The sequence below is a fragment of the Balaenoptera physalus genome (assembly GCF_965194825.1).
Source record: "Balaenoptera physalus genome assembly, chromosome: 17".
In the NCBI taxonomy this organism is placed as follows: Eukaryota; Metazoa; Chordata; class Mammalia; order Artiodactyla; family Balaenopteridae; genus Balaenoptera; species Balaenoptera physalus.
Genome location: NC_138895.1, coordinates 40,794,886 through 40,819,844, shown reverse-complemented (window position 1 = coordinate 40,819,844; position 24,959 = coordinate 40,794,886). Strand labels below are relative to the sequence as shown.

General features: G+C 37.2%; 1 protein-coding gene across 1 annotated transcript in view; it reads right to left on the bottom strand.

Annotated features, from left to right (window-relative positions):
* The window catches only part of SLC26A7 (solute carrier family 26 member 7), a 267,698-nt gene that overhangs the window by 79,585 nt on the left and 163,154 nt on the right, over positions 1-24,959 (bottom strand). The window contains exon 5 of the mRNA XM_082434178.1: positions 24,322-24,486. Within this exon, the coding sequence (XP_082290304.1) occupies positions 24,322-24,486 (165 nt within the window). The remainder of the gene's footprint in view (positions 1-24,321; positions 24,487-24,959) is intronic.

Genomic DNA, 24,959 nt, shown 5'->3' with positions numbered 1-24,959 from the left:
TACATCAGGCTATCTGAATATGGATTCTATATATTGAATACTATCATTAACACTGTAACTCTTTCAAACAAAGAAAATATACTCAGTTAACATGGAGCCTTGTTGGGTGAAAGGGATCGGGGTAATGTAGAATCCAGAATCTCCTTTGTCCACACAGTTAGAAAAAATTGGTTGTGTAATCAAATACATTAAGGAATAATTAAGATAGTTTTAATTGTTACCTTTTTCACAGCATTCTAGTATTCCACACTCCTTGGAAAGAAAATCAGGTACTACAATATCATGGTTATCTGAGATGCAGACAATATTTTTCCTCTCTGCCTAAGCTGTGGATAATAACTGTTCACAGAACTCCTACAGCAAGTGAAGAAGCAGGTTCCATTTCTCATGGTTACCCCTTACTCAAAGCCCAGGACAAAAATCCAAAATGCTACTCAAAGAAATATATTCTATAGCAGATGGAGTCAGAGGGATGTCAAGAAAATTCGGTCCAAATACACAGCTTTCTGATGATTTATTATGATCCTAAGATAAAATTGAGACTATCATTCAGATGATTTGCCAAGAATAAAACAAGCATCCAAACGTTTTAAAGCATTTAGAGGCTTATTCCTTCTGTTTTATCCATGGTATTAAAAGTATGCCATGACAGTGCTTGTATAAGAAATCAGAGAAATGTGAAAAACTCTCAAGCCATACCAAATTTGCTGTAATGTGCATTTCGAGAACATGTCTTTGCAGTAATAAAAATGGCCACCCCAGAATGAAAGGAATGAGAAACTCTCTCCAGGGTTTTTATTGTCTGTCTGAATTAAACTACAATTTGTAGAGCAAATTACATCTCACAAGATGCTCCAGAAGAACATGGAGGTGGGCAGAGGCTTGTTACAACCAGCACGAAGAACACAATAGAAAAATAAGCTGATGAGGAGTTATACTAATGACTATCATGTGGACCCACATGGAGAAATCACAGCTAAAGATGGCTTGTAGGAGATGGATGACATTTGGAGATAGAAATAGGGACAGGGACAGGCGTGTGCAAACACACACACATGCACACGTTTACACATGCTCATTTAATATAGGTCTAGGCCTCCTAAACACACATTGACATTTCTCATTTCTAGTATAAATCGAGTCATTTGGGTATGCTATCACACACTACACTTCAGTAGATAAAAATTCCTATTGAAGATCATCATTCATTTCCCAGACCTCAGAGAAGCAATGATAGTTTATATGTGTATAGATAAATAAGTAAACTATTTCATCAGAACTGACCAATCTGTTTTATAAAATAGGAGTTTAGCTCATTTTGAGACTATAATATTAGTAATTCTTTAAACTGGCCATTTAATATAACTTGACATAAAATGAAAAATATCAATATATATAAACAAATGCATTTTGAGATATTTCAAAGAATGAAAATTGCCTATCCAACATATACATATATTATTTTTTATAATTTTCTTTAGAGAGGAGACTTTTCTGAAGCACTTAATGTACCTTTACACAAACACATTCATACACACCACTACTTATATAATGTGTTTTTATCTGATTTGGACATTCTTAATACATTTTTTTTTTCCACTGATGGATTCTCAACTCCTAGAATAGTGTCTGGCAGATAGCAGGCACTCAATAAATACTGTTGAATGAATAAAAGATTTGGTCTAACATAGTAATAGTAACAATAAATCTGTAAATAGGAGTAGATGTTACCCTGAATAAGCAAAATGACAGAAGAACCCACACTCCTCTTTTCTCACTATCAATACTTAGCTATATCATATTAAGGGGATTTGTAGTTATCATTTATTCATTCACTCAACATATTTTTTCATGTTCATTCTGTTTATATTTTTTAAATTTTTATTTTATATTATAGTTGATTAACAATGTTGTTAGTTTCAGATGTAAAGCAAACTGATTCAGTTATACATATGCATGTATCTATTCTTTTTCAAATTAATTTCCCATTTAGGTTATTACAGAATATTAAGCAGCATTCCCTATGTTATACAGTAGGTCCCTGTTGGTTATCAATTTTAAATATAGCAGTGTGTATAAGTCAATCCCAAACTCCCAATCTATGCCTCCCCCTCTATCTTCCCCACTGGTAACCATAAGTTCATTCTCTAATCTGTATGTTTCTGTTTTGTAAATAAGTCCATTTGTATCATTTTTTTAAGATTCCACATATAAGTGGTATCATATGATACTTGTCTTTCTCTGTGAGACTTACTTCACTTAATATGATAATCTCCAGGTACATCCATGTTGAGGCAAATGACAATATTTCATTCTTTTTAATGGCTGAGTGATACTCCATTGTATATGTGTACCACATCTTCTTTATCTTTTCATCTATATATGGACATTTAGGTGGCTTGCATGTCTTGGCTATTGTACACAACGCTGCAATGAATATTGGGGCGCATGTATCTTTTCGAACTATGGTTTTCTCTGGATATATGCCCAGGAGTGGGATTGCTGGCTCATATGGTAACTCTATTTTTAGTTTTTTAAGGAACCTCCATACTGTTCTGCATAATGGCTGTACCAGTTTACATTCCCACCAACAGTGTAGGAGGGTACTCTTTTTCCCACACCCTCTCCAGAATTTTTTGTTTGTAGATTTTTTGATGGTGACCATTCTGACTGGTGAGAGGTGATACCACATTGTAGTTTTTATTTTCATTTCTCTAATAATTAGTGATGTTGAGCAACTTTTCATGTGCTATTTAGCCAAATGTATATGTTCTTTGGAGAAACGTCTGTTTAGATCTGCCCATTTTTTGATTGGGCTCTTTGTTTTTTTGATATTGAGCTGCATGCACTCTTTGTATATTTTGGAGATTAATCCCTTGTTGGTCTCATTGTTTGCAAATATTTTCTCCCATTCTGGAGGTTGTCTGTTCATTTTTTTTATGGTTTCCTTTCTGTGCAAAAGTTTTTGAGTTTAATTAGATCCCATATATTTATTTTTGTTTTTATTTCCATTACTCTAGGAGACGGATCTAAAAAGATATTGCAGCGATTTATCTCAAAGAGTGTTCTGCTTATGGTTTCCTCTAAGAGTTTTATAATATACGGTCTTACATTTAGGCCTTTAATCCATTTTGGATATTTTTATGTATGCTGTTAAAGAATATTCTAATTGCATTTTTTTACATGCAGCTGTCCAGTTTTCCAAACACCACTTATTGAAGAGACTGTCTTTCCTCCATTGTAGGGTCTTGCCTCATTTGTTGTAGATTAATTGACCATAGGTGCATGGGTATATCTCTGGGCTTTCTATCCTGTTCCATTGATCTATATTTCTGGTTTTTGTGCCACTACCATACTATTTGGATGATGTAGCTTTGTAGTAGAGTCTGAAGTCAGGGAGCCTGACTCCAACAGCTCCAGTTTTCTTTCTCAAGATTGCTTTGGCTATTCATGGTCTTTATGTTTCCGTACAAATTGTAAAGTTTTTGTTCTAGTACTGTGAAAAATGCCATTGGTAATTTTATAGGAATTGCATTGAATCTGTAGATAGTCTTGAGTAGTATAGTCATTTTGACAATATTGATTCTTCCAATCAAAGAACATGGTATATCTCTCCATCTGTTTGTGTCATCTTCAATTTCTTCATCAGCGTCTTAAAGTTTTGGAGTACAGGTCTTTTGCCTCCTTAGGTAGGTTTATTTCTAGGTATCCTATTCTTTTTGATATGATGGTAAATCGGATCATTTCTTTAATTTCTCTTTCTGATCTTTCATTGCCAGTGTATAGAAATGCAACAAATTTATGTGTATTAATTTTGTATCCTGCAAATTTACTTTACTCATTGATGTAGGAGATTTCTGGTAGCATTTTTAGGATTTTCTATGTATAGTATCCTGTCATCTGCAAACAGTGACAGTTTTACTTCTTCTTTTCCAAATTGGATTCCTTTTATTTCTTTTTCTTTGCTGATTGCCATGGCTAGGACTTCCAAAACTATGTTGAATAAAAGTGGCAAGAGTGAACATCCTTGTATTGTTCCTGATCTTGGAGGAAATGCTTTTAGCTTTTCACCATTGAATATGATGTTAGCTGTGGGTTGGTCATATACAGCCTTTATTATTTTGAGGTATGTTTCCTCTATGCCCACTTTCTGGAGAGCTTTTATCATAAATGGCTGTTGAATTTTGTCAAAAGCTTTTTCTGCATCTACTGAGATGATCATATAGTTTTTATTCTTCAGTGTGTTGATGTGGTGTATCACATTGATTGATTTGTGTGTACTGAAGAATCCTTGCATACCTGGGATAAATCACACGATCTTGGTGTATGATCCTTTTAATGTATTGTTGGATTCAGATTGCTATTATTTTGTTGAGGATTTTTCTGTCTATGTTCATCAGTGCTATTGACGTGTAATTTTCTTTTCTTGTGGTATCTTTGCCTGGTTTTGGTGTCAGGGTTATGTTGGTATCATAGAATGAGTTTGGAAGTGTTCCAAACACTGCAATTTTTTGGAATAGTTTCAGAATGATAGGTATTAACTCTTCTCTAAATGTTTGATAGAATTTTCCTGTGAAGCCATCTGGTCCTGGACTTTTGTTTTTTTGGAGTTTATTAATCACAGTTTCAATATTAGTACTTGTGATTGGTCTGTTCATATTTTTTATTTCTTCCTGGTTCAGTCTTGGAAGGTTGTATCTTTCTAAGAATTTGTCCATTTCTTCTAAGTTGTCCACTTTATTGGCATATAGTGGCTTGTAGTAGTCTGTAATGATCCTTTGTATTTCTGTGGTGTCCATTACAACTTCTTTTTCATTTATAATTTTATTGATTTGAGCCCTCTCCCCTTTTACTTGATGAGTGTGGTTAAGGTTTATCATTTTTGTTTATCTTTTCAAATAACCTGCTTATAGTTTCATTGATCTTTTCTATTATTTTGTTCATCTCTTTTCATTAATTTCTGCTCTGATCTTTATGATTTCTTCCCTTCTACTAACTCTGGGTTTTGTTTGTTCTTCTTTCTCTAGTTGCTTTAGGTGTAAGGTTAGGTTGTTTATTTCAGATTTTTCTTGTTTCCTGAGGTAAGATTGTATTGCTGTAAACTTCCCTCTTAGAACTGCTTTTGTGAAGATGGTAGTGGGGCAGGACACAGAGTTCATGTCTCCCCACAACTAGGGCACCTGCCAGACACTGTTGGGGGACCTCGATGCCCAAAGAAATGGGAGGAACCCCCAAGTGACCAAGTAGGACGTGGTGGGAGTGAGGGGGGAGGAGAAGTGGAGGCTGGACAGGACTGGTGCCCCTGAGGGGTGGCTGGGAGGGGAGGGGTTCCCACGCCTGGAGGGACCCTCAAGGGTCTCGGAGGATCACAGGGGAGCATGCCTAGCATTTCGCCTGCCCAATTGGACCCCAGGAAGCCTGCAGGGCTCCAGGCCGGGTCTTCCATTCTCTGGGGCCCCCTCTGGACTCGTGGGTCCTAGGGGCGTTGGAAGGAGGGAGAAGGGGGAATAGCAGGAGAAGCAAACATGGAGGGGCCCTCTGGGATTGGAGGATCAGGGGAGGTGTGGGGGACATTTCCCCCACCCTCTTGAGCCCCAGGAATGCTGCTGGGCTCCTGGGTCTGGTCTTGCGTCCTCTGGGGCCCTCTCCAGACTCGTGGGTCCTAAGAGCCTGTGAGGGTGGGAAGTGGGAGAAAGAGTAGAAGAGGTGGATGGTGGGTGGGTGACCTTCTACAACAGGAGGATCAGGGGAGGTGCAGCGGGCCTTTCACCTGCCCACTCAGCCCTGAGAAGCCTGCCAGGCTCCCAGGCCGGGTCACCTGCCCTCCGAGGCCCCCTCCAGGCCACGTTGGTCCTAGGGGAGTAGGAAGGAGGTGGGGGAGAAGAGGAGAGGCAGACGGGGAGGGGCTGTCTGGGATCTGAGGATCAAGGAAGACATGCAGGGCACTTCCCACACTCACTTGGGCCCTGGAAAGCCTGCTGGGTTCCCAGGCCTGGTACTCTGCCCTTTGAGGCCACCTCCAGCTGTAGGGGTCCTAGGGATGTAGGAGGGAAGGAGGAGGGGGGAAAAGGAGGAGAGGTGGTTGGGGGGACCCCCCAGGGCCAGGGAATCAGGGGAAGCACCGCAGGCATTTCCCCCACCCACTCAGGCCCAGTGAGCCTGCTGGGGTCCTGGACCTGGTCCTCCACCCTCCAAGGCCAGAAGCACTGATGGGCGCCTTGTGCTACACTGAGCCAAAGCCCAACCCCCTAGCCCCCTTAGCCGTGTGCATCCTAAGCATAGGCTCCACCCACCACCTAAACCCCGCCCCTTCCTAAACCCCGGCCCCACACAGCGAAAGCCTTTTCTGGCTTTTTTTTCCTCCTCTTTTTCACTATTGCGGTTCTGTTTTACCTTCAGTTGTTGTTTCATCTGTATTTTTATTTTTTATCTTTCTAACATATCTTTTATTTTTCTAATCTTATTTTATTTTTACTCTTTGCTATTTACTGCTCCTTTTTTTCGTTTTTTCTTTTTCTCACTCTGCATGGCTTGAGGGATCTTGGGACGTGAGCTGGGGGTTGGGCCACAGCTCCTGCAGTGAGACCTCTGAGTCTGAACCATTGGACCCTCAGAGAACCTCAGGCCACAGGGAATATTCATCAGAGTGAGGTCTCCTGGAGGTCCTCATCTTGGCACTGAGACCCAGCTCTACCCAACAGTCTACCAACTCCAGTGCTGGATGGCTCAGGCCAAACAACCAGTAAGACAGGAACACAATCCAATCAATCAATAAAAACATGAGATGACAAAAAAATATGTCACAGATGAAGGAGCAAGGTAAAAACCTACAAGACCAAATAAATGAAGAGGAAATGGGCAACCTACCTGAAAAAGAATTCAGAGTAATGATAGTAAACATGATCCAGAATCTCAGAAAGAGAATGGAGGTATGGATTAAGAAAATAAAAGAAATGTTTAACAAAGATTTAGAAGAACTAAAGAACAAACAGAGGCAAACAACACAATAAATGAAATGAAAACTACACTAGAAGGAATCAATAACAGAATAACTGAGGGAGAAGAACAAATAAGTGAGCTGGAAGACAGAATGGTAGAAATAAGTGCCGAGGAGCAGAATAAAGAAAAAAGAATAAAAAGAATTGAAGACAATCTCAGAGACTTCTGGGACAACACTAAACTAACCAATATTCGAATTATAGGGGTCCCAGAAGAAGAAGAGAAAAGAGAAAGCGTATGAGAAAATTTTTGAAGGGATTATATTGGAAAACTTCCCTAACATGGGAAAGGAAATAATCAAGGCCAGGAAGTGCAGTGAGTCCCATACAGGAAAAACCCTAGGAGAAACACACCAAAACACATATTAATCAAACTAACAAAAATTAAATTCAAAGAAAAATATTGAAAGCAGCAAGGGAAAAGCAAAAAATAACATACAAAGGAATCCCAACAAGGTTATCGGCTGATTTTTCAGCAGAAACGCTGCAGGCCAGAAGGGAGTGGCAGGATATACTTAAAGTGATGAAAGAGAAAAAACTACAGCCAAGATTACTCTGTCAAGCAAGGATCTCATTGTGATTTGATGGAGAAATCAAAAGCTTTACAGACAAGCAAAAGCTAAGAGAATTCAGCACCACCAAACCAGCTTTATAACAAATGCTAAAGGAACTTCTCTAGGCGGGAAACACTAGAGAAGAAAAAAACACCAAAAAACAAACCCAAAACAATTAAGAAAATGGTAATAGGAACATACATATTGATAATAACCTTGAATGTAAATGTATTAAATGCTGCAACAAAAAGACACAGACTGGCTGAATGGATACCAAAACAAGATCCATATTTATGCTGCTTACAAGAGACCCATTTCAGACCTAGGGACACATACAGACTGAAAGTGAGGGGATGGAAAAAGATATTCCATGAGAATGGAAATCAAAAGAAAGCTGGAGTAGCAATATTCATATCAGACAAACTAGACACTAAAATAGTGTTACAAGAGACAAGGAAGGACACTACATAATGATCAAGGGGTCAATCCAAGAAGAAGTTATAACAAATATAAATATTTATGCACCCAACATAGGAGCACCTCAGTACATAAGGCAGATTCTGACAACCATAAAAAGGGAAATTGACAGTAACACAATAATAGTAGGGGACTTTAACACCCCACTTACACCAATGGACAGATCATCCACACAGAAATAAATGAGGAAACACAAGCTTTAAATGACACAATAGAACAGACAGATTTAATTGATATTTATAGGACATTCCACCCAAAGGTGGCAGAATACACTTTCTTCTCAAGAGCACATTGAACATTCTCCAGGATAGATCACATCTTGGGTCACAAATCAAGCCTCAGAAAATTTAAGAAAATTGAAATTGTATCAAGCATCTTTTCTGACCACATGCTGTGAGACTGGCAATCAATTACCATAAAAAAAAAACTGTAAAATACACAAATACATGGAGGCTGAAGAGTGCACTACTAAATAACCAAGAGATCATTGAAGAAATCGAAGAAGAATTTAAAAAAATACATGGAAACAAATGACAACAAAAACAAGACAACCCAAAACCTATGCAATGCAACAAAAGCAGTTCTAAGAGGGAAGTTTATATCAATTCAATCTCACCTCAAGAAACAAGAAAAATCTCAAATAAACAGTCTAACCTTACACCTAAAGCAACTAGAGAAAGAAGAAGAAAGAAAATCCAAAGTCAGTAGAAGGAAAGAAATCATAAAGATCAGAACAGAAATAAATGAAATAGAAAAGAAGAAAACAATAGCACAGATAAATAAAATTAAAAGCGGGTTTTTTGAGAAGATAAACAAAATTGATAAACCTTTAGCCACATTCATCAAGAAAAAAAAAACAGACAGGACTCAAATCAATAAAATTAGAAATGGAAAAGGAGAAATTACAACAGACACCACAGAAATAGAAAGGATCATAAGAAACTACTACAAACAACTATATGTGAATAAAATGGACAACTTGGAAGAAATGGACAAACTCTTGGAAAGGTACAATTTTCCAAGACTGAAACAGGAAGAATTAGAAAATATAAACAGATCTATCACAAGTATTGAAATTGAAACTGTGATTAAAAATCTTCCAAAAAGCAAAAGTCCAGGACCACATGGCTTCACAGCTGAATTCTATCAAACATTTAGAGAAGAGCTAACACCTATCCTCCTCAAACTCTTCCAAAAAATTGCAGAGGGAGGAACACTTCAAAGTTCTTTCTACGAAGCTACCATCATACTGATACCAAAACCAGACAAAGATATCACAAAAAAAGTAAATTAGAGACTAGTAACACTGATGTACATAGATGCAAAAATTCTGAACAAAATATGAGCAAACAGAATCCAACAACACAGTAAAAGGATCATAGACCATGATGGAGTGGGGTTTATCCCAGGAATGCAAGGATTCTTCAATATACACAAATCAATCAATGTGATACATCATACTAGCAAAATGAAGAATAAAAAATATATGATCATCTCAATAGATGCAGAAAAAGCTTTCAACAAAATTCAACACCCATTTATGATGAAAACTCTCCAGAAAATGGACATAGAGGGAACCTACCTCAACATAATAAAGGCCATATATGACAAACCCACAGCAAATATCATTCTCAATGGTGAAAAACTGAAAGTATTTCCTCTACGATCAGGAACAAGTCAAGGGTGTCCACTCTTGCCACTATTATTCGACATAGTTTTGGAAGTCTTAGCCATGGCAATCAGAGAAGAAAAAGAAATAAAGGAATACAATTTGGAAAAGATGTAAAACTGTCACTGTTTGCAGATGACAGGATACTATACATAGATAATCCTAAAGATGCCACCAGAAAACTACTAGAGCTAATCAACGAATTTGGTAAGGTTGCAGGATACAAAATTAATGCACAGAAATCTCTCACATTCTTATACACTAATAATGAAAAATCAGAAAGATAAATTAAGGAACAATCATATTTACCATCACAACAAAAAGAATAAAATACCTAGGAATAAACCTACATAAGGAGGCAAAAGACCTGTATGCAGCAAACTATAAAACACTGATGAAAGAAATCAAAATGACACAAACAGGTGGAGAAATATACCATGTTCTTGGTTTGGAAGAATCAGTATTGTGAAAACGACTATACTACCCAAAGCAATCTACAGATTCAATGCAATCCCTATCAAACTACCAATGGCATTCTTCACAGAATTAGAGCAAAAAATTTCACAATTTGTATGGAAACACAAAAGACCCCAAATAGCCAAAGCAATCTTGAGGAAAAAAAAAAAAAACAGAGCTGGAGGAATCAGGCTCCCCAACTTCAAACTATACTACAAAGCTATAGTAATCAAGACAGTATAGTACTGGCACAAAAACAGAAATATAGATCAATGGAACAGGATAGAAAGCCCAGAGATAAACCCACACACTAATGGTCACCTAATTTATGACAAAGGAGGCAAGAACATACAATGGAGAAAAGACAGCCTCTTCAATAAGTGGTCCTGGGAAAACTGGACAGCTACATGTAAAAGAATGATATTAGAACACTACTTAACACCATACACAAAAATAAACTCCAAATGGATTAAAGACCTAAATGTAAGACTGGATACTTAAAACTCTTAGAGGAAAACATAGGAAAAGCACTCTGACATAAACCACAGCAAGATCTTTTTTGACCCACTTCCTAGAGTAATGAAAATTAAAACAAAAATAAACAATTGGGACCTAATGAACCTCAAAAGCTTTTGCACAGCAAAGGAAACCATAAACAAGCTGAAAAGACAACCTTCATAATGGGAGAAAATATTTGCAAATGAAGCAATAGACAAAGGATTAATCTCAAAAATATAGAAACAGCTCATGGAGCTCAGTACCAAAAAAACAAACAACTCAACCAAAAAATGAGCAGAAGACCTAAATAGACATTTCACCAAAGAAGACATACATATGGCCAAGAGGCAAATGAAAAGATGCTCAACATCACTAATTATCAGAGACATGCAAGTCAAAACTACAATGAAGTATCACCTAACACTGCTCAGAACGTCCATCATCAAAAAATCTACAAACAATAAAAACTGGAGAGGGTATGGAGAAAAGGGAACCCTTTTGCACTGTTGGTGGGAATGTAAATTGATACAGCCACTATGAAGAACATTGTGGAGGTTCCTTAAAAAACTAAAAATAGAACTACCATATGACACAGCAATCCCACTACTGGGCATATACCCTTAGAAAACCATAATCCAAAAAGATACATGTACCACAATGTTCATTGCAGCACTATTTACAATAGCCAGGACATGGAAACAACCTAAATGTCCAACAATAGATGAATGGATAAAGACGATGTGGTACATACATACAACGGAATATTACTCAGCCATAAAAAGGAATGAAATTGGATCATTTGTAGAGATATGGATGGACCTAGAGTCTGTCACACAGAGTGAAGTAAGCCAGAAAGAGAAAAACAAATATTGTATATTAATGCATATATGTGGAATCTAGAAAAATGGTACAGATGAACTTATTTGTAGGGCAGGAATAGAGATGTAGACATAGAGAACAGACATGTGGACATGGGGGGTAGGGGGAGGGTGGGATGAACTGGGATATTAAGTTTGACATAAATACACTACCGTGTGTAAAATAGATAGCTAGTGGGAACCTGCTGTATAGCACAGAGAGCTCAGTTCGGTGCTCTGTGATGACCTAGGTGGGTGGGATGGGGAGGTGGGAGGGAAGTCCAAGAGAGAGTGGATATAGGTATAGCTGTTTCACTTCATTGTACAGCAGAAACCAACACAGCATTGTTAAGCAATTTTACTCCAATAAAAAATTAAAATTAAAATTAATAAATTAATTAATTTTAAAAAGAATTGCTTTTGCTGCATCCCTTAGGTTTGGGATCATTGTGTTTTCATTGTTATTTGTCTCTAGGTATTTTTTTATTTCTTCTTTGATTTCTTCAGTGATCCATTGGTTGTTCAGTAGAATATTGTTTATCCTCCACATGTTTGTGTTTTTTTACAGTTGTTTCCTTGTGGTTGGTTTCTAACTCATAGCATTGTGGTTAGAAAAGATGCTTGATATGATTTTAATTTTCTTAAATTTACCATGGTGTGCTTTCTGGCCCAGCATGTGATCAATCCTGGAGAATGTTCCATGTGCACTTGAGAAGAATGTGTATTCTGGTGCTTTTGGGTGGAATGTTCTATAAATATCAATAAAGTCCATCTGGTCTAATGTGTCATTTAAGGCCAGTGTTTCCTTATTGATTTTCTGTCTGGATGATCTGTCCATTGATGAGAGTGGTGTTAAAGTCCCCCACTATTGTGTTTCTGTTGATTTCTCCTTTTATGGCTGTTTTATTTGCCTTATATATTGAGGTTCTCCTATGTTGGGTGCACATATATTTACAATTGTTATATCTTCTTCTTGGATTGATCCCTTGATCACTATGTAGTGCCCTTCTTTGTCTCTTGTAACAGTCTTTATTTTAAAGTTGATTTTGTCTGATATGAGTATTGCCACTCCAGCTTTCTTTTGATTTCCCTTTTCATGGAATAACTTTTTCCATCCCCTCACTTTCAGTCTCTATGTGTCCCTAGATCTGAAGTGGGTCTCTTGTAGACAGCATATATATGGGTCTTGTTTTTGTATCCATTCAGCCAGTCTATGTCTTGGTTGGAGCATTTAATCCATTTACATTTAAGGGAATTACTGATTTTGTATATTCTTACTGCCATTTTCTTAATCGTTTTGGATTTGCTCTTCTAGGTCTTTTTCTTCCCTTCCTCTTTTGTTCTCTTGTGATTTGATAATAATTTTAGTGCTGTGTTTGGATTCCTTTTTCTTTTTTGTGTGTTTATCTCTTGTAGATTTTTGGTTCGCAGTTATCATGAGGTTTTGATACAGTAGTCTATAAATAAACAAGATTGTTTTAAGTTGCTTGTCTTTTATTTTCAAATGCACTTCCAATATCCTGCATTTGTGCTCTCCTCGTCTCACGATTGCTGGTTTTGATATATTTGTGTGTGGATGATTTCCTACCTTTCCTGTATGTTTGCCTTTACTGGTGTGCTTTTCCATTCATATTTTTCTTTTTACTAGTTGTGGCCTTTTCTTTTCCACCTAGAGAAGTTCCTTTAGCATTTGTTGCAAAGCTGGTCTGGTGGTGATGAATTCTCTTAGCTTTTTCTTTTCTGTGATACTTTTGATTCTCCATCGAATCTGAATGAGGGCCTTGCTGGGTAAAGTATTCTTGGTTGTAGGTTCATCCCTTTCATCATTTTAAATATATCATGCCACTCCCTTCTGGACTGCAGAGTTTCTGCTGAGAAATCAGCTGATGACCTTATGGGAATTCCCTTGTTTGTTATGTTGCTTTTCCCTTTGATGCTTCTAACATTTTTTCTTTGTTTCTAAGTTTTGTCAGTTTGATTACTCTGTGTCTTGACATGTTCCTCCATGGATTTTTCCTGCCTGGGACTTTCTGTGCTTCTTGGACTTGGGTGACTGTTTCCTTTCCCGTGTTTGGGAAGTTTTCATCTATTATCTCTTCAATTATTTTCTCAGGTCTTTCCTCTCTCTTTTCTCCTTCTGGGACCCCTGCCATGGAAATGTCAGTGACTTTAATGTTTACCCAGAGGTCTCTTAGACTGTCCTTATTTCTTTTCATTCTTTTTTCTTTATTCTCTTCCACGACAGTGATTTCCAGCATTCTGTCTTCCAGATCACTTATCCGTTCTTCTGCCTCAGTTATTCTGCTATTGATTCCTTCTAGTGTATTTTTCATTTCAGTTATCATATTGTTCATCTCTGTTTGTTTGTTCTTTATTTCTTCTAGCTCTTTGTTAAACATTTCTTATATCTTCTCGATCTGTGCCTCCATTCTTCATCCAAGATCTTGGATATCTTTACTATCATTACTCTGAATTCTTTTTTGGGTAGATTGCCTATCTCCACTTCACTTAGTTGTTCTGGGGTTTTATCTTGTTCCTTCATCTGGAACATATTCCTCTGCCAGCTTATTTTGTCTAACTTTCTGTGATTGTGGTTTCCATTCCACAGGCTGCAGGACTGTAGTTCTTCTTGCTTCTGCTCTCTGCCCCCTGGTGGGTGAGGCTGTCTAACAGACTTGTGCAGACTTCCTGATGGGAGGGACATGTTTCTGCCCACTGGTTTGTGGAACTGGGTCTTGTCCCTCTGGTGAGCAGGGCTGTGTCAAAGGATGTGTTTAGCAGGAAGCTGTGTGCTCAGGAAGACTTTAAGCACCCTGTCTGCTGATGAGTGGGGCTGTGTTGCTGCCCTGTTGGTTGTTTGGCCTGAGGTGTCCCAGCACTGGAGCCTACAGGCTGTTGTGTGGGGCCCCCTCTTGGTGGAAAAATGGCAGCCTCCAGGAGTGCTCATGCCAGTGAGTACTCCCCAGAACTACCACTGCCAATGTATTTGTCCCTTCAGTGAGTCACAACCACCCCCTGCCTCCACAGGAGACCCTCCAATTCTACCAGCTAGGTCTGAACCCAGCTCTTATGAGGTCACTGCTTTTTTCACCATGTCCTGGTGCACATGAGACCTTGTGTGTGCCTTCCAAGAGTGGAGTTTCTGCTTACCCCAGTCTTGTGGAATTCCTCCAATCAAACACCACTGGCCTTCAAAGCGATTCTCTGGAGGCTCCTCCTCCCATTGCTAGACCCCCAGGCTGGGGAGCCTGATGTGGGGCTCAGAACTTTCACTCCTGTGGGAGAATTTTTGTGGTATAATTATTTTCCAGTTTGTGGGTCACCCACCCAATGGGTATGGAATTTTATTTTATCATAATTATGCCGCTCCAACTGTTTCATTGTGGTTTCTCCTTTTTCTTTGGATGTAGGATATTCTTTGTGTTAGTTTCCAGCATTTTTTTTTGTTGATGGTTATTCAGCAGTTAGTTAGTTGTGATTTTGATGTTTCTGTAAGGAGAGGTGAGTTCACATCCTAATACTGCACCATCTTTCTGAGGTAGCCCCTGGAAACCTGGAGATCCCATCATGACATGGCTACTGCTATTATTTGGAGAAGCAATCTTACTCAACATGTTTATTAAGGTTCTACTTGTGCAAGACATTGATCTAAATTTTAAACCTATTATTACAGTAAATCTCAAGTAATCCATCTTTGATATATGTTATCTGATCTAAATAATCAGGTGTTTAATCACTCTGTTTTTATAAGAATGAAGCAAAATCCAAAGCTAAGAAAACCTCATATTCAGGATTTAATTAAGAAAAAAAGGAGGTCATACCCTTTAAATAGTTTCCGCGGTCATACCCATTCAATAGTTTCTCCTTGTACAACTGTTACTGAAGTTCTAAAGAAGGCCCTGCATAGAAACACCTGTGCCCAGAGAAAAATAGGTTTGTGTTTCACTAGAGAAACAACAAAGTGATAGTATAACCAGCAACATTTAATAAATCTGACAGTACACTACTTTGTAGTAGGTATTAAGTACTGATCTGAAATCTATGAATCTTAATTCCCAATATATGACTTTGAGTCAGTCATCGACCACAAATCCAGGAATATCTCCAGAAAAATGGTAACATTCATACATGCTTGTTACCATGTGTTCAGACTTTGGTCTGAAAACACATTTGGCATAATCTGTGCATAGACATTTGTCTAAAATCCAGTGACCAGTACCCTTATAGGAGACAGAAGAGGAGCAGACACACACACAGAGGGGAAGGCCATGTGGTGACAGAGGCACAGTTTGGTGTGATGCAGCCACAAACCAAGGAATGTCTGGAGCTACCAGAAGCTAGAAGACAAGGAATGATTCTCCCCTAGAACCTCCAGAGCATGTGTGGCCCTGGTGACACCTTGATTTTGGACTTCTTGCCTCTGTAAATGAGAGAATAAATTTTTGTGTGCTGTTACCATGTTTATGGTAATTTATTACAGTAGCCATAGGCTACAAACACAGTTACCAAGTAAAATGCTTCTCACTGTTGAGACAATGCAAAGAGGGTGTTATGGGCTCAATTGTGTTTCCCTAAAATTCATATGTTGAAGTCCAAATCCTCAATACCTCATAATGTGACCCATAATATTTGGAGACAGGGCCTTTAAAGAGGTAATTAAGTTAAAATGATGCTTTTAGGGTGGGCCCTAATCCAATCTGACTGGTGTCTTTATAAAAAGAAGAGCTTAAGACAGATAGAGAGACACCAGGAATGCACATGCACAGAGGTGCTACCATGTGAAGAGGCAGGGAGGGTGGTCATATACAAGCAAAGGAGAGAGGCCTCAGAGCAAACCAGCCATGCTGGCATCTTGATTTTTGATTTCCAGCATTCAAAACTGTGAGAAAATACATTTCTATTTTTTTAAGCCACCCAGTCTGTACAGTTTGTCATGGCAGCCCTAGCAATACAGAGGACAAAGGGACTCACAGCTTTTGCCTTTGGAGTTCCCTATATACCCTAGTAAATTCCTTCCTCTTCAAGTTAACAAAGATAAAAGTAACCAAGATAAAACACAAAATGAAACTAAACAGAAAGCTTTTAGTAACAGTGACTAAACAATTAGTACCATTAAGAGAGACAGCCAACTGATTAAGCACCTGTCACAAATAGGCATGGTGGATAGCTGTGGTAAGGATTTCAACTACAGTGCCTAACAAAGGCAGTATTTAGAAGACACTTGTCAGAGCTAGAAAGACCTTAGAAATCAACCAGTTGAATGTACTCATTCTACAGATGTAGAAACCAAGGCTCCAAAGATTTGTAACTTACCTTATCCTAGGAGACTTGGCTTGTGAGTGACAGAGTCAAGACTGTGACTCAGGTTCTCTGAACCCTAGAGCAACACATTCACCAATGCCTCACACACTATTCTCTTCTTTCAGTCCAGCAAACAATTTTTCCAAACTTCCCTGGTACTTCCTTTTTCCCTTGGGATATATGGAGGGGAGATGCCACCCTTTGAAAGAGAGACTATCATGGAGCATGGAGTCTGATTTTGTTTGTTAGTGGTGGGATTCAATGGCACCTATCTGCTTCTCAGACAAACAAGCTCTACCCACCTGCTGCCTTGTGCCTTTAACACCAGCAGCAGAATCACGTCAATCCAAGGGAAGCAATAATGCCTTCCAATTTTATTCTAAAAACTGTGAGAACAGGAACCATGACTGTTTTTTCTTAACATATACACATTTGGTGAAAGTATACTTGTATCTATACAGTGCATTCACCGTAGTTCCTTCTCTCCACCTCGAATGGAAAGAAATTTTTATATTATCCCTACCACAAACATATGGTGGGAGGGCAGACTGAGATGGAAAGAATAGGAGAGATTGTTTAAAATTCATCACTTTCTAGAAGAGTGGGGGAACTAACATTTCCAGGCACTAGGCTAGCCAATTATATACAGTGACTCATTTAATTACTCAATTAATATAAGGTGAGCATAATCACTTCTTCACTCTATCACATTATCTGCTTCAATTACACTGCCTGGTTTTCTTCTTTAACACTATCTGAGATTATCTTGTTCATCAATTTTTCTCCTCCCTTCCTACTTCACATCGCCCCTACCTCAGCATTTCAATAAAACTCCATGAGAACAGGGATGTTATTTCTCAACTGTATTCTCATCACCTATGAGGTGGTCAATTAACACCTGTTGAGTAAGTCCATTATAGTGGTTCTTAAACTCTTGAATCAAGGATGCACACTAATCTTTTCCCATCGACGTGTAGATTATTCTGTTGAATATTTCTGGTTTTGAAACCTCACATTTAGTCCAACTCTCCCACTTTTCAGATGAGACTGAAGTCTGCTGCGGGCCCCGGCTTTTGTTTTTTAAGGTAGCTTTCACATCCTTGGAGCCTTTAAACATGAACCACAATTGCCCAGGCACACCCTCTCCCTGCCCCAACTTGCTTTCAACTTGATTATATTTGTCATTTTTTTTTTTTTTTATGTTTTTTTTTTGGCCGTGCCATGCGGCATTCGGGATCTTAGTTCCCTGAGCAGGGATCAAACCCATACTCCCTATAGTGGAAGCACGGAGTCTCAACAACTGCCCTGCCAGGAAGTCCCCAACTTGATTATATTTGAATTCTACCTCTAAGCAGATCTAGATTCCTGCTCAGGGACCATTAAAGCCATCTATGATAATTCCAAAATTGATGTTGGCACAAGTTCTCTCTGTTCTTAAGAATTTGATGTTTCCTATAAACTTTGCCTACATATCTTTAAACAATTTAGAATGGTCATTGTTAAGATCAAGCTCCCCTAATCCCTCTACTTCCCAAAGTAGCACACACTAATAGAAAAACAAGACTAATATTAAGTTTAAAGCTCAAACACAGTCTGTGTTTTCATGAACACAAACACAACCCCAAAAGGAAGAAAAAATTACAACATTCTATTATTCTTTACATCATTTTATATGCATATTTCTGATCAATAACTGCTTCTTACACTGGGAATTTATCCCAGTAAACTACGGCTTTAAGGAATACATTAAGTCTCCAACCAAAATGTGATCTAGGGGAAGTATGGTATGTTAAACAGCTAGAGACAGCATGGGTGCACAAAACTCACTTGCACCAAACTCACAATCAAGCATGCCAAGGCCCAAGTGGCATCCAGCCATCCCTTGTTTAGAAAACCAAGTTTAATTTGAATTACTTAAGCAACTGGATTTTGTGCTGATGCATTTTTCAGTGAATTGTGGGGGATGGAAAGCTTAGCCCAAGATAATTGAATTGCTAAAATATTTGCCTTCTGATTTAGAATTTTAAAGTAACTTTTGTTACAAATTCCCATATAATTGTTTCATATCCAAATTAAACCTGCCACATTTTCTCTCCCCTATAACCCTGATTGATTCAAGCTGCAGATTAACATTCCTTTTCTCTCCCCTTCAATTTATTCTGTCCATTTTTCAGGGTGTATTGAACGTCCTCACAATTCACAATAGAAATATCACAATAACTGCAGAGAAAATGTGGGCTGTCATAAACTACCAAAGCATGTTCTTGATTCAGAAATCCCAGAGGGCCTGTGTCTTCAAAGTAGATTTGTTCTCCACATATAAGCTTCATTTGTACATATTTAATTGTGATCTCATTCTCTATGGAAGAAAATGTTTCATTGGCTCTGATTTCCTTCTGATGTTTCTATCCCAGTTTGTTAATATTCTTGGTTCCTGCTTCATAGCCTTCAGAGCTACCCAAACTAGAAAAGTGCTTTGCTTGTACTTCAGGGATGGGAGTGGGAATGAAATTGCTTTCTGGTTCTGAAACTCCTCAATTTTAAAAAAGGAAATAAAAACTTCCCAAAGAGGGTAGGTGAATATATTGCCAAGCTTGCCTTGTGCTCTTGGGTTTAATGTACAGAACTGTACATAATTATTTAGAAGAGTTCTCATATAAAGCCATGCCAGTGAAAATAGCTTTGCCAAATTTATCATAGGCTGCTACAGGCTGAGACACTGGCGCCACCTCAAAGAAATTCACATTTGCTAATATGAACTAGTAATTTTTGTTTTATTGTGCCTTTTGGGGGGAAACATCCTTTCTAATAAAAAGATACATCATCATTTCTCAGTATAAAAAATCAATTTTTGTATTGACAAGAATAATTAATCTTTTCCCTGTTATCTGTGTGGGACCAACTAGCAGTCAAAAAATTTAAATTTGATAAAAATTTTTATTTGGTCTTGACCTGCTATCTTCCTGCTCTCTGATTGCCTTCTCCAGAAGCTTTTAGGCTTCAAAAATTCACATAGTGAGACTTTTTCTCTAGATTTTGGTTTTATCAATTAGAGAATTTGCCTTCTAATGAGTATTAAAATAAACTTCAAAATTATTTTTCTTTTTAAAAATATCTCTCAAAAGGGAGCCCTAGTGCACTGTTAGTGGGAATGTAAATTGGTGCAGCCACTATGGAAAACAGTATGGTGGTTTCTCAAAAGAACTAAAAATAGAACTACCATATGATCCAACAAGTCCACTTCTGGGTATTAATCCCCCAAAATGAAAATGTTAATTCAAAAAGATACATGTACCTCAATGTTCACAGCAATATTGTTTACAGTAGTCAAGATATGGAAGCAACCTAAGTGTTCATCTATAGATGAATGAATAAAGAAGATGTGGTGTGTATATATATACCATATATATACAATGGAATACTACTCAGCCACACACACAAAAAAATGAAATTTTGCCATTTGCAACAACATGGATGGATTTGGAGGGTATTATGCTAAGTGAAATAAGTCAGACAGAGAAAGACAAATACTTTATGATACCACTTATATGCGGGGTCTAAAAAATAAAGCTAAAAAATATAACAAAATAGAAAAAAAAATTTAATTTGAGAACACAGGAATTAAATGATTTAACTGGTGAGCCAGGGTCCAAAGACAAGTGACTCATAATATTATTGCTTCTGCTTGTTTTACAATATATTGCAGAACTGTTTATAATTTATTAAATGGGTTTATAACTGGTTGGGGGGGGGATTGAGCTGAATAGATGGAACTATTTTAAAATAAAAATAAAATTAAAAACATAGCATTTCTTTACTTCTGATGACTAACCCTCATTAATAGCAGCTAGTTTTTACGTTTTATAAATTTTGGAATCATCTTTATTTGTAAGTTGAAAAAATGATATAATTTTGTTTTATTATTTAGATTTGCTTATCTGATAACAGTCCTCTAGAGAGGAAAAGGATTAGTATCTATTACTTATATAGCACTTTTTAAAGTGCACTGACATAGAAAACAAACTTATGGTTTCCAAAGGGGAAAGAGAATGGGGAGGAGGGATAAATTAGGAATCTGGGATTAACAGATAAACACTACTATATATAAAATAGATAAACAACAAGGACCTGACTGTATAACACAGGGAACTATATTCAATACCTTGTAATAACCTTAATGGAAAAGAATCTGAAAAAGAATCACACCTGAAACAATGTAAATCAACTATAAAAGTCAAAAAAAAAGGATCTATTGGAAGTGTGTTCTATAATCTGAGAGGGAAGAACTGAGCATGTAACACTAACCTTATCTGATTCAAATTAATCCTTTAAAATGTTCCATGGAAACAAGAACATCTGCCAGCCCTAAGTAACCAAAGAGATAGAGATTTTAGCTAATCAAACTAGAGAATTAGATTCTCTTAGTAGAACAGAATCAGGCATCCACTAGGAAGAAGACACTGTAGAAACCATTGCAGTGGCAGATGGAAGATACCTCAACATGTAGTGACCTAAGAACAAGATAAAGACAAAAGGCTATGTTTTCTCTCAAAGTTGACCAGAAGCACTGCTATTACTGAAATTAATTAATGCACATTTTGATTGGTCAATTCTGAATTGTTTTAGGAAATTTGAGTGTTCCAGCTGAGACTATTGGGAGTGGTGACTGGCTTATTGTATAAGAGTCTCAAATAGTCTAGATATTAATTTATGTTCCAAGGAATATCAGTAACATATTCTTTATCCTTCATCAGCCTGAGTAGCTTTCATAAAGGATATAACAGTTTTGAGAACTTAGAAGCAGAAAAAATCCAAAAATGTGTTAAATCACTCTCCTCTAGGTTCTTTGACCTGATGATCAAGGCCTCTATTTTGTCCTCTGTTCTATACCTCTGTGCTGAGTTCAGCTCTCCTCTTTCACATCCCACCTAAATGATCCATGGGCAAGTTCAGATTTACATTATTATCATCAGATTCTTTTTTAGCCTAACTACACCAAAGCACACCTTCCAAATGTCCCAGTGTAACCTATGCATGATGCAAAATCTATTTCTTAATCTAATGCTCAGATCACAATTTTTGACATTGCAACATCAGCATTAATTTTGAAACCTTGGCAAGAACCAAAGCATCATTCCTACCTAGGTGCCTAACAGTGCAGGGCTCTGAGACTTTGAAAAGCAAGAGCAACTTTTCTTTGTTTTCCATCTGCACAAAGCATACAAACTTCCACCAACTGAGTAATGCAAATTTAGTCAGCCATCTAATAATATTTCTAAATCTCATTACATTTCAGTATGAGAACTTACAAAAGACCCCCAAAAGTCACATTACAGTGTCTGATCTACAAGGCAAAGAAAAAATAGCTTGCAGTTTACCTTCCAAGGAAACAAAATTTTAAAAAGCATACACAAAACACTTCAATGTAACATTTTATGCACATTGCCACCAGAGGAACGAGCTGAAAGACCAAATGTTCTCATATCCGGCTATCCAGCTTCTTTTAACACAACTAGTGAAAAGAGGAATGATTATTTGTGTAATGTGAATATGACTGAAGTAGCCAACTTGTAACCTGCACGCATTTCTTTACACTGCTCATGCACAGACAAGCATGCTGTTCCCAGCCAGGAGATCAGGACAGAATCTAGTACTGATTTGGTTCTGTTGGTGCACACCTGGCATCACCAAAAGTTTTAACTCAGCCAGTCACCTGATAACTTACAGCTATTTTGGTCTACTTTTGTTTGATCTGGAGCTTGGAATTATATTGTTTCCACTTCCAGTTTTAGTGTTCTTGTTTTAGTTTTAAGCTTTCTTATAATGAATGAATCACTGAGCAAGATATTACCTAAATAACAAAAATTCAGAACAAGCTTCCAGCTTTGTGTTGTCAATTACTATCTATATTAACTACTTTACCAACTAATCAGAGAAACACACAAACAGAAAAGTGATACTATTTTTCACATATCAAAATGGCAAATTTTAAAAATAGTAATAATCAGAGTTGACAATGATGAGAGTAAATATTAATTGGTACAGCTTTTCAGATTGATATTTGGCAAAAATATTTTAATCCAGTGATTCCATAACTAGGAATTGATCTCAATGAAATTATCAGGGATGCAAACTAGAACATAGGAATAAAACAAATCTTCATTGAGCTGTGTATAATGGTGAAATACCAGAAACCACCTCAATAACAGGAATTAGATAATTTATTAAACTTCTATATGTAGAGCTACTATTCAGCCATTCCTTGATTAAGAGCAAGAATTTTATGAATGGGAATACTCTCATTATAAAACATTAATGTAATTCAGTATAGAACATTACATTGTAGTAGACCAGAATATGCCACTCCAAAATATGCCTCTTTGGTATAAGAATTATTTTTAGCTTATTATTTTGAGAAACAGCAGACACAGGGAACCTCTGAGAACAGTATAAGTTACGCTTTCATAGAGAAATTTACATTTATATAGAAAATCTCTGTTTGCAAGGGTGTCTTCCTCTCAGTACCAGGAAGAAAAAGATGACTCTAAATCACAAGAGACTCTTACCAATGGAGAAGGCACCGATTTAAATCTGCATAATAAACCTCACCCATGTTCACTGTATTTTTCATGGTCACCTTCTCATAACTTGCTTCCCCCAACTCTTATTCCTTTGTTTTAATTGAAGATGGTATTTAAACCCAAATCCTAGCCACTTCTTTTGAGTTACTAATCCCAGAGTTTCTCCCATGTGTATATGAAATATACATGCTAATAAACTTGTTTGTTTTTCTCTTGTTAGTCTTTTGTTACAGGAGCTCCAGTTCCTCAAGGATAGAAGGAAAATATACTTTTCCTCCTCTACAATACAAAATTAAATAAAATGAAGTCTGGTTGCTCTCAACTTCATTAACAAGACATTGATTGTCTTATAAAACTCCAATAGGATGTGACTTCCTGAGCAGTCATAGATTTTAGGTCAGCTTCAAAAAGAGACCAAGAAGAATGGGGAATTATTAGGATAATATGTTGAAAGTGGACACATGTTCCTCTCTCAGGTTCAAGTGACTTTTAATAACTGATTGTCTGCTATTGGGACTCCAGACCCCAATTTTGACCAAGCCTCTGATTTGATCTATACCAGGGTTCACAATATGGAAAGAATGTGGTAAGGTGTACTGTTGTTACACTGGGCCACAAGCCTGGTAGATGGCTTCCATTAGAAGTTAGCAACATATCTGGTCACAGAAAAATTCAAGCTATTTTTTTCCAACCATGTTCCCAAATTATACCGTATTTAATTGTTTGTTACAAAGAATTGCTCCCCAAATTAGTAGGTTTTACTAATTAAACTAGTTTCATACCCTTAATCCCATTAAAAATATCCTGAAAGATTTTATTTAAGCCCAAGTTGCTTTAAAATAGAAAAATCTCAGCATTGTAATTAACCAAATTTTACTATGTGAAACACACACACAAAATATATGAACAAAGACATATGGAAAAACTCACATAAAAGAATCCAAGTGGTCCAGATATATATGGCATTTTCATTCCCAAGAGATATTTGACTTGTGAAGTCACGACATGGGTGGCAGCCCCAGTTGTCATCGCACTGATCACAGGCTCTGTAAGCAGGAATGTGGCACTACCCAGTTGTAGCACAAACATGGCCACCTAAGAGGACAAAGGAAGATGAAACTTCCCAAGCTTCCTAGAAGGATTAATATCTGACACATTTTCATTTTCAATACACAGATATAGGGAACTGATGTGAAATGTGTTCCTTAAATTTTATATATTCAATAGCTTGAATTTTCTTGAGAACATTACTAGTTTCCAAGATTTCCCAGACGATTTTGGGTATGATTACAAGTGCTTCAGTTAAAGTTAACACAGTCTTTTTCTGAATATTGACTCATTTTCTCTTTTCCCAATAATATATGTTACAAAAAAGAAAATATGTTCAAATCAGTTAATATATGGGGTTCTGTGGGGAAAAATAAAATTTGCGTTATCATATCTATATTTTTTTAAAAATCCAAAGGACATGATTCACTACTTTATACCCAGTAGGCTTAAAACTTCAAAAGCATTGAGGAGAAAAAGCCATTTCTTGAGTTTCTGCCAGGTTCTGAGAAATGGAAACC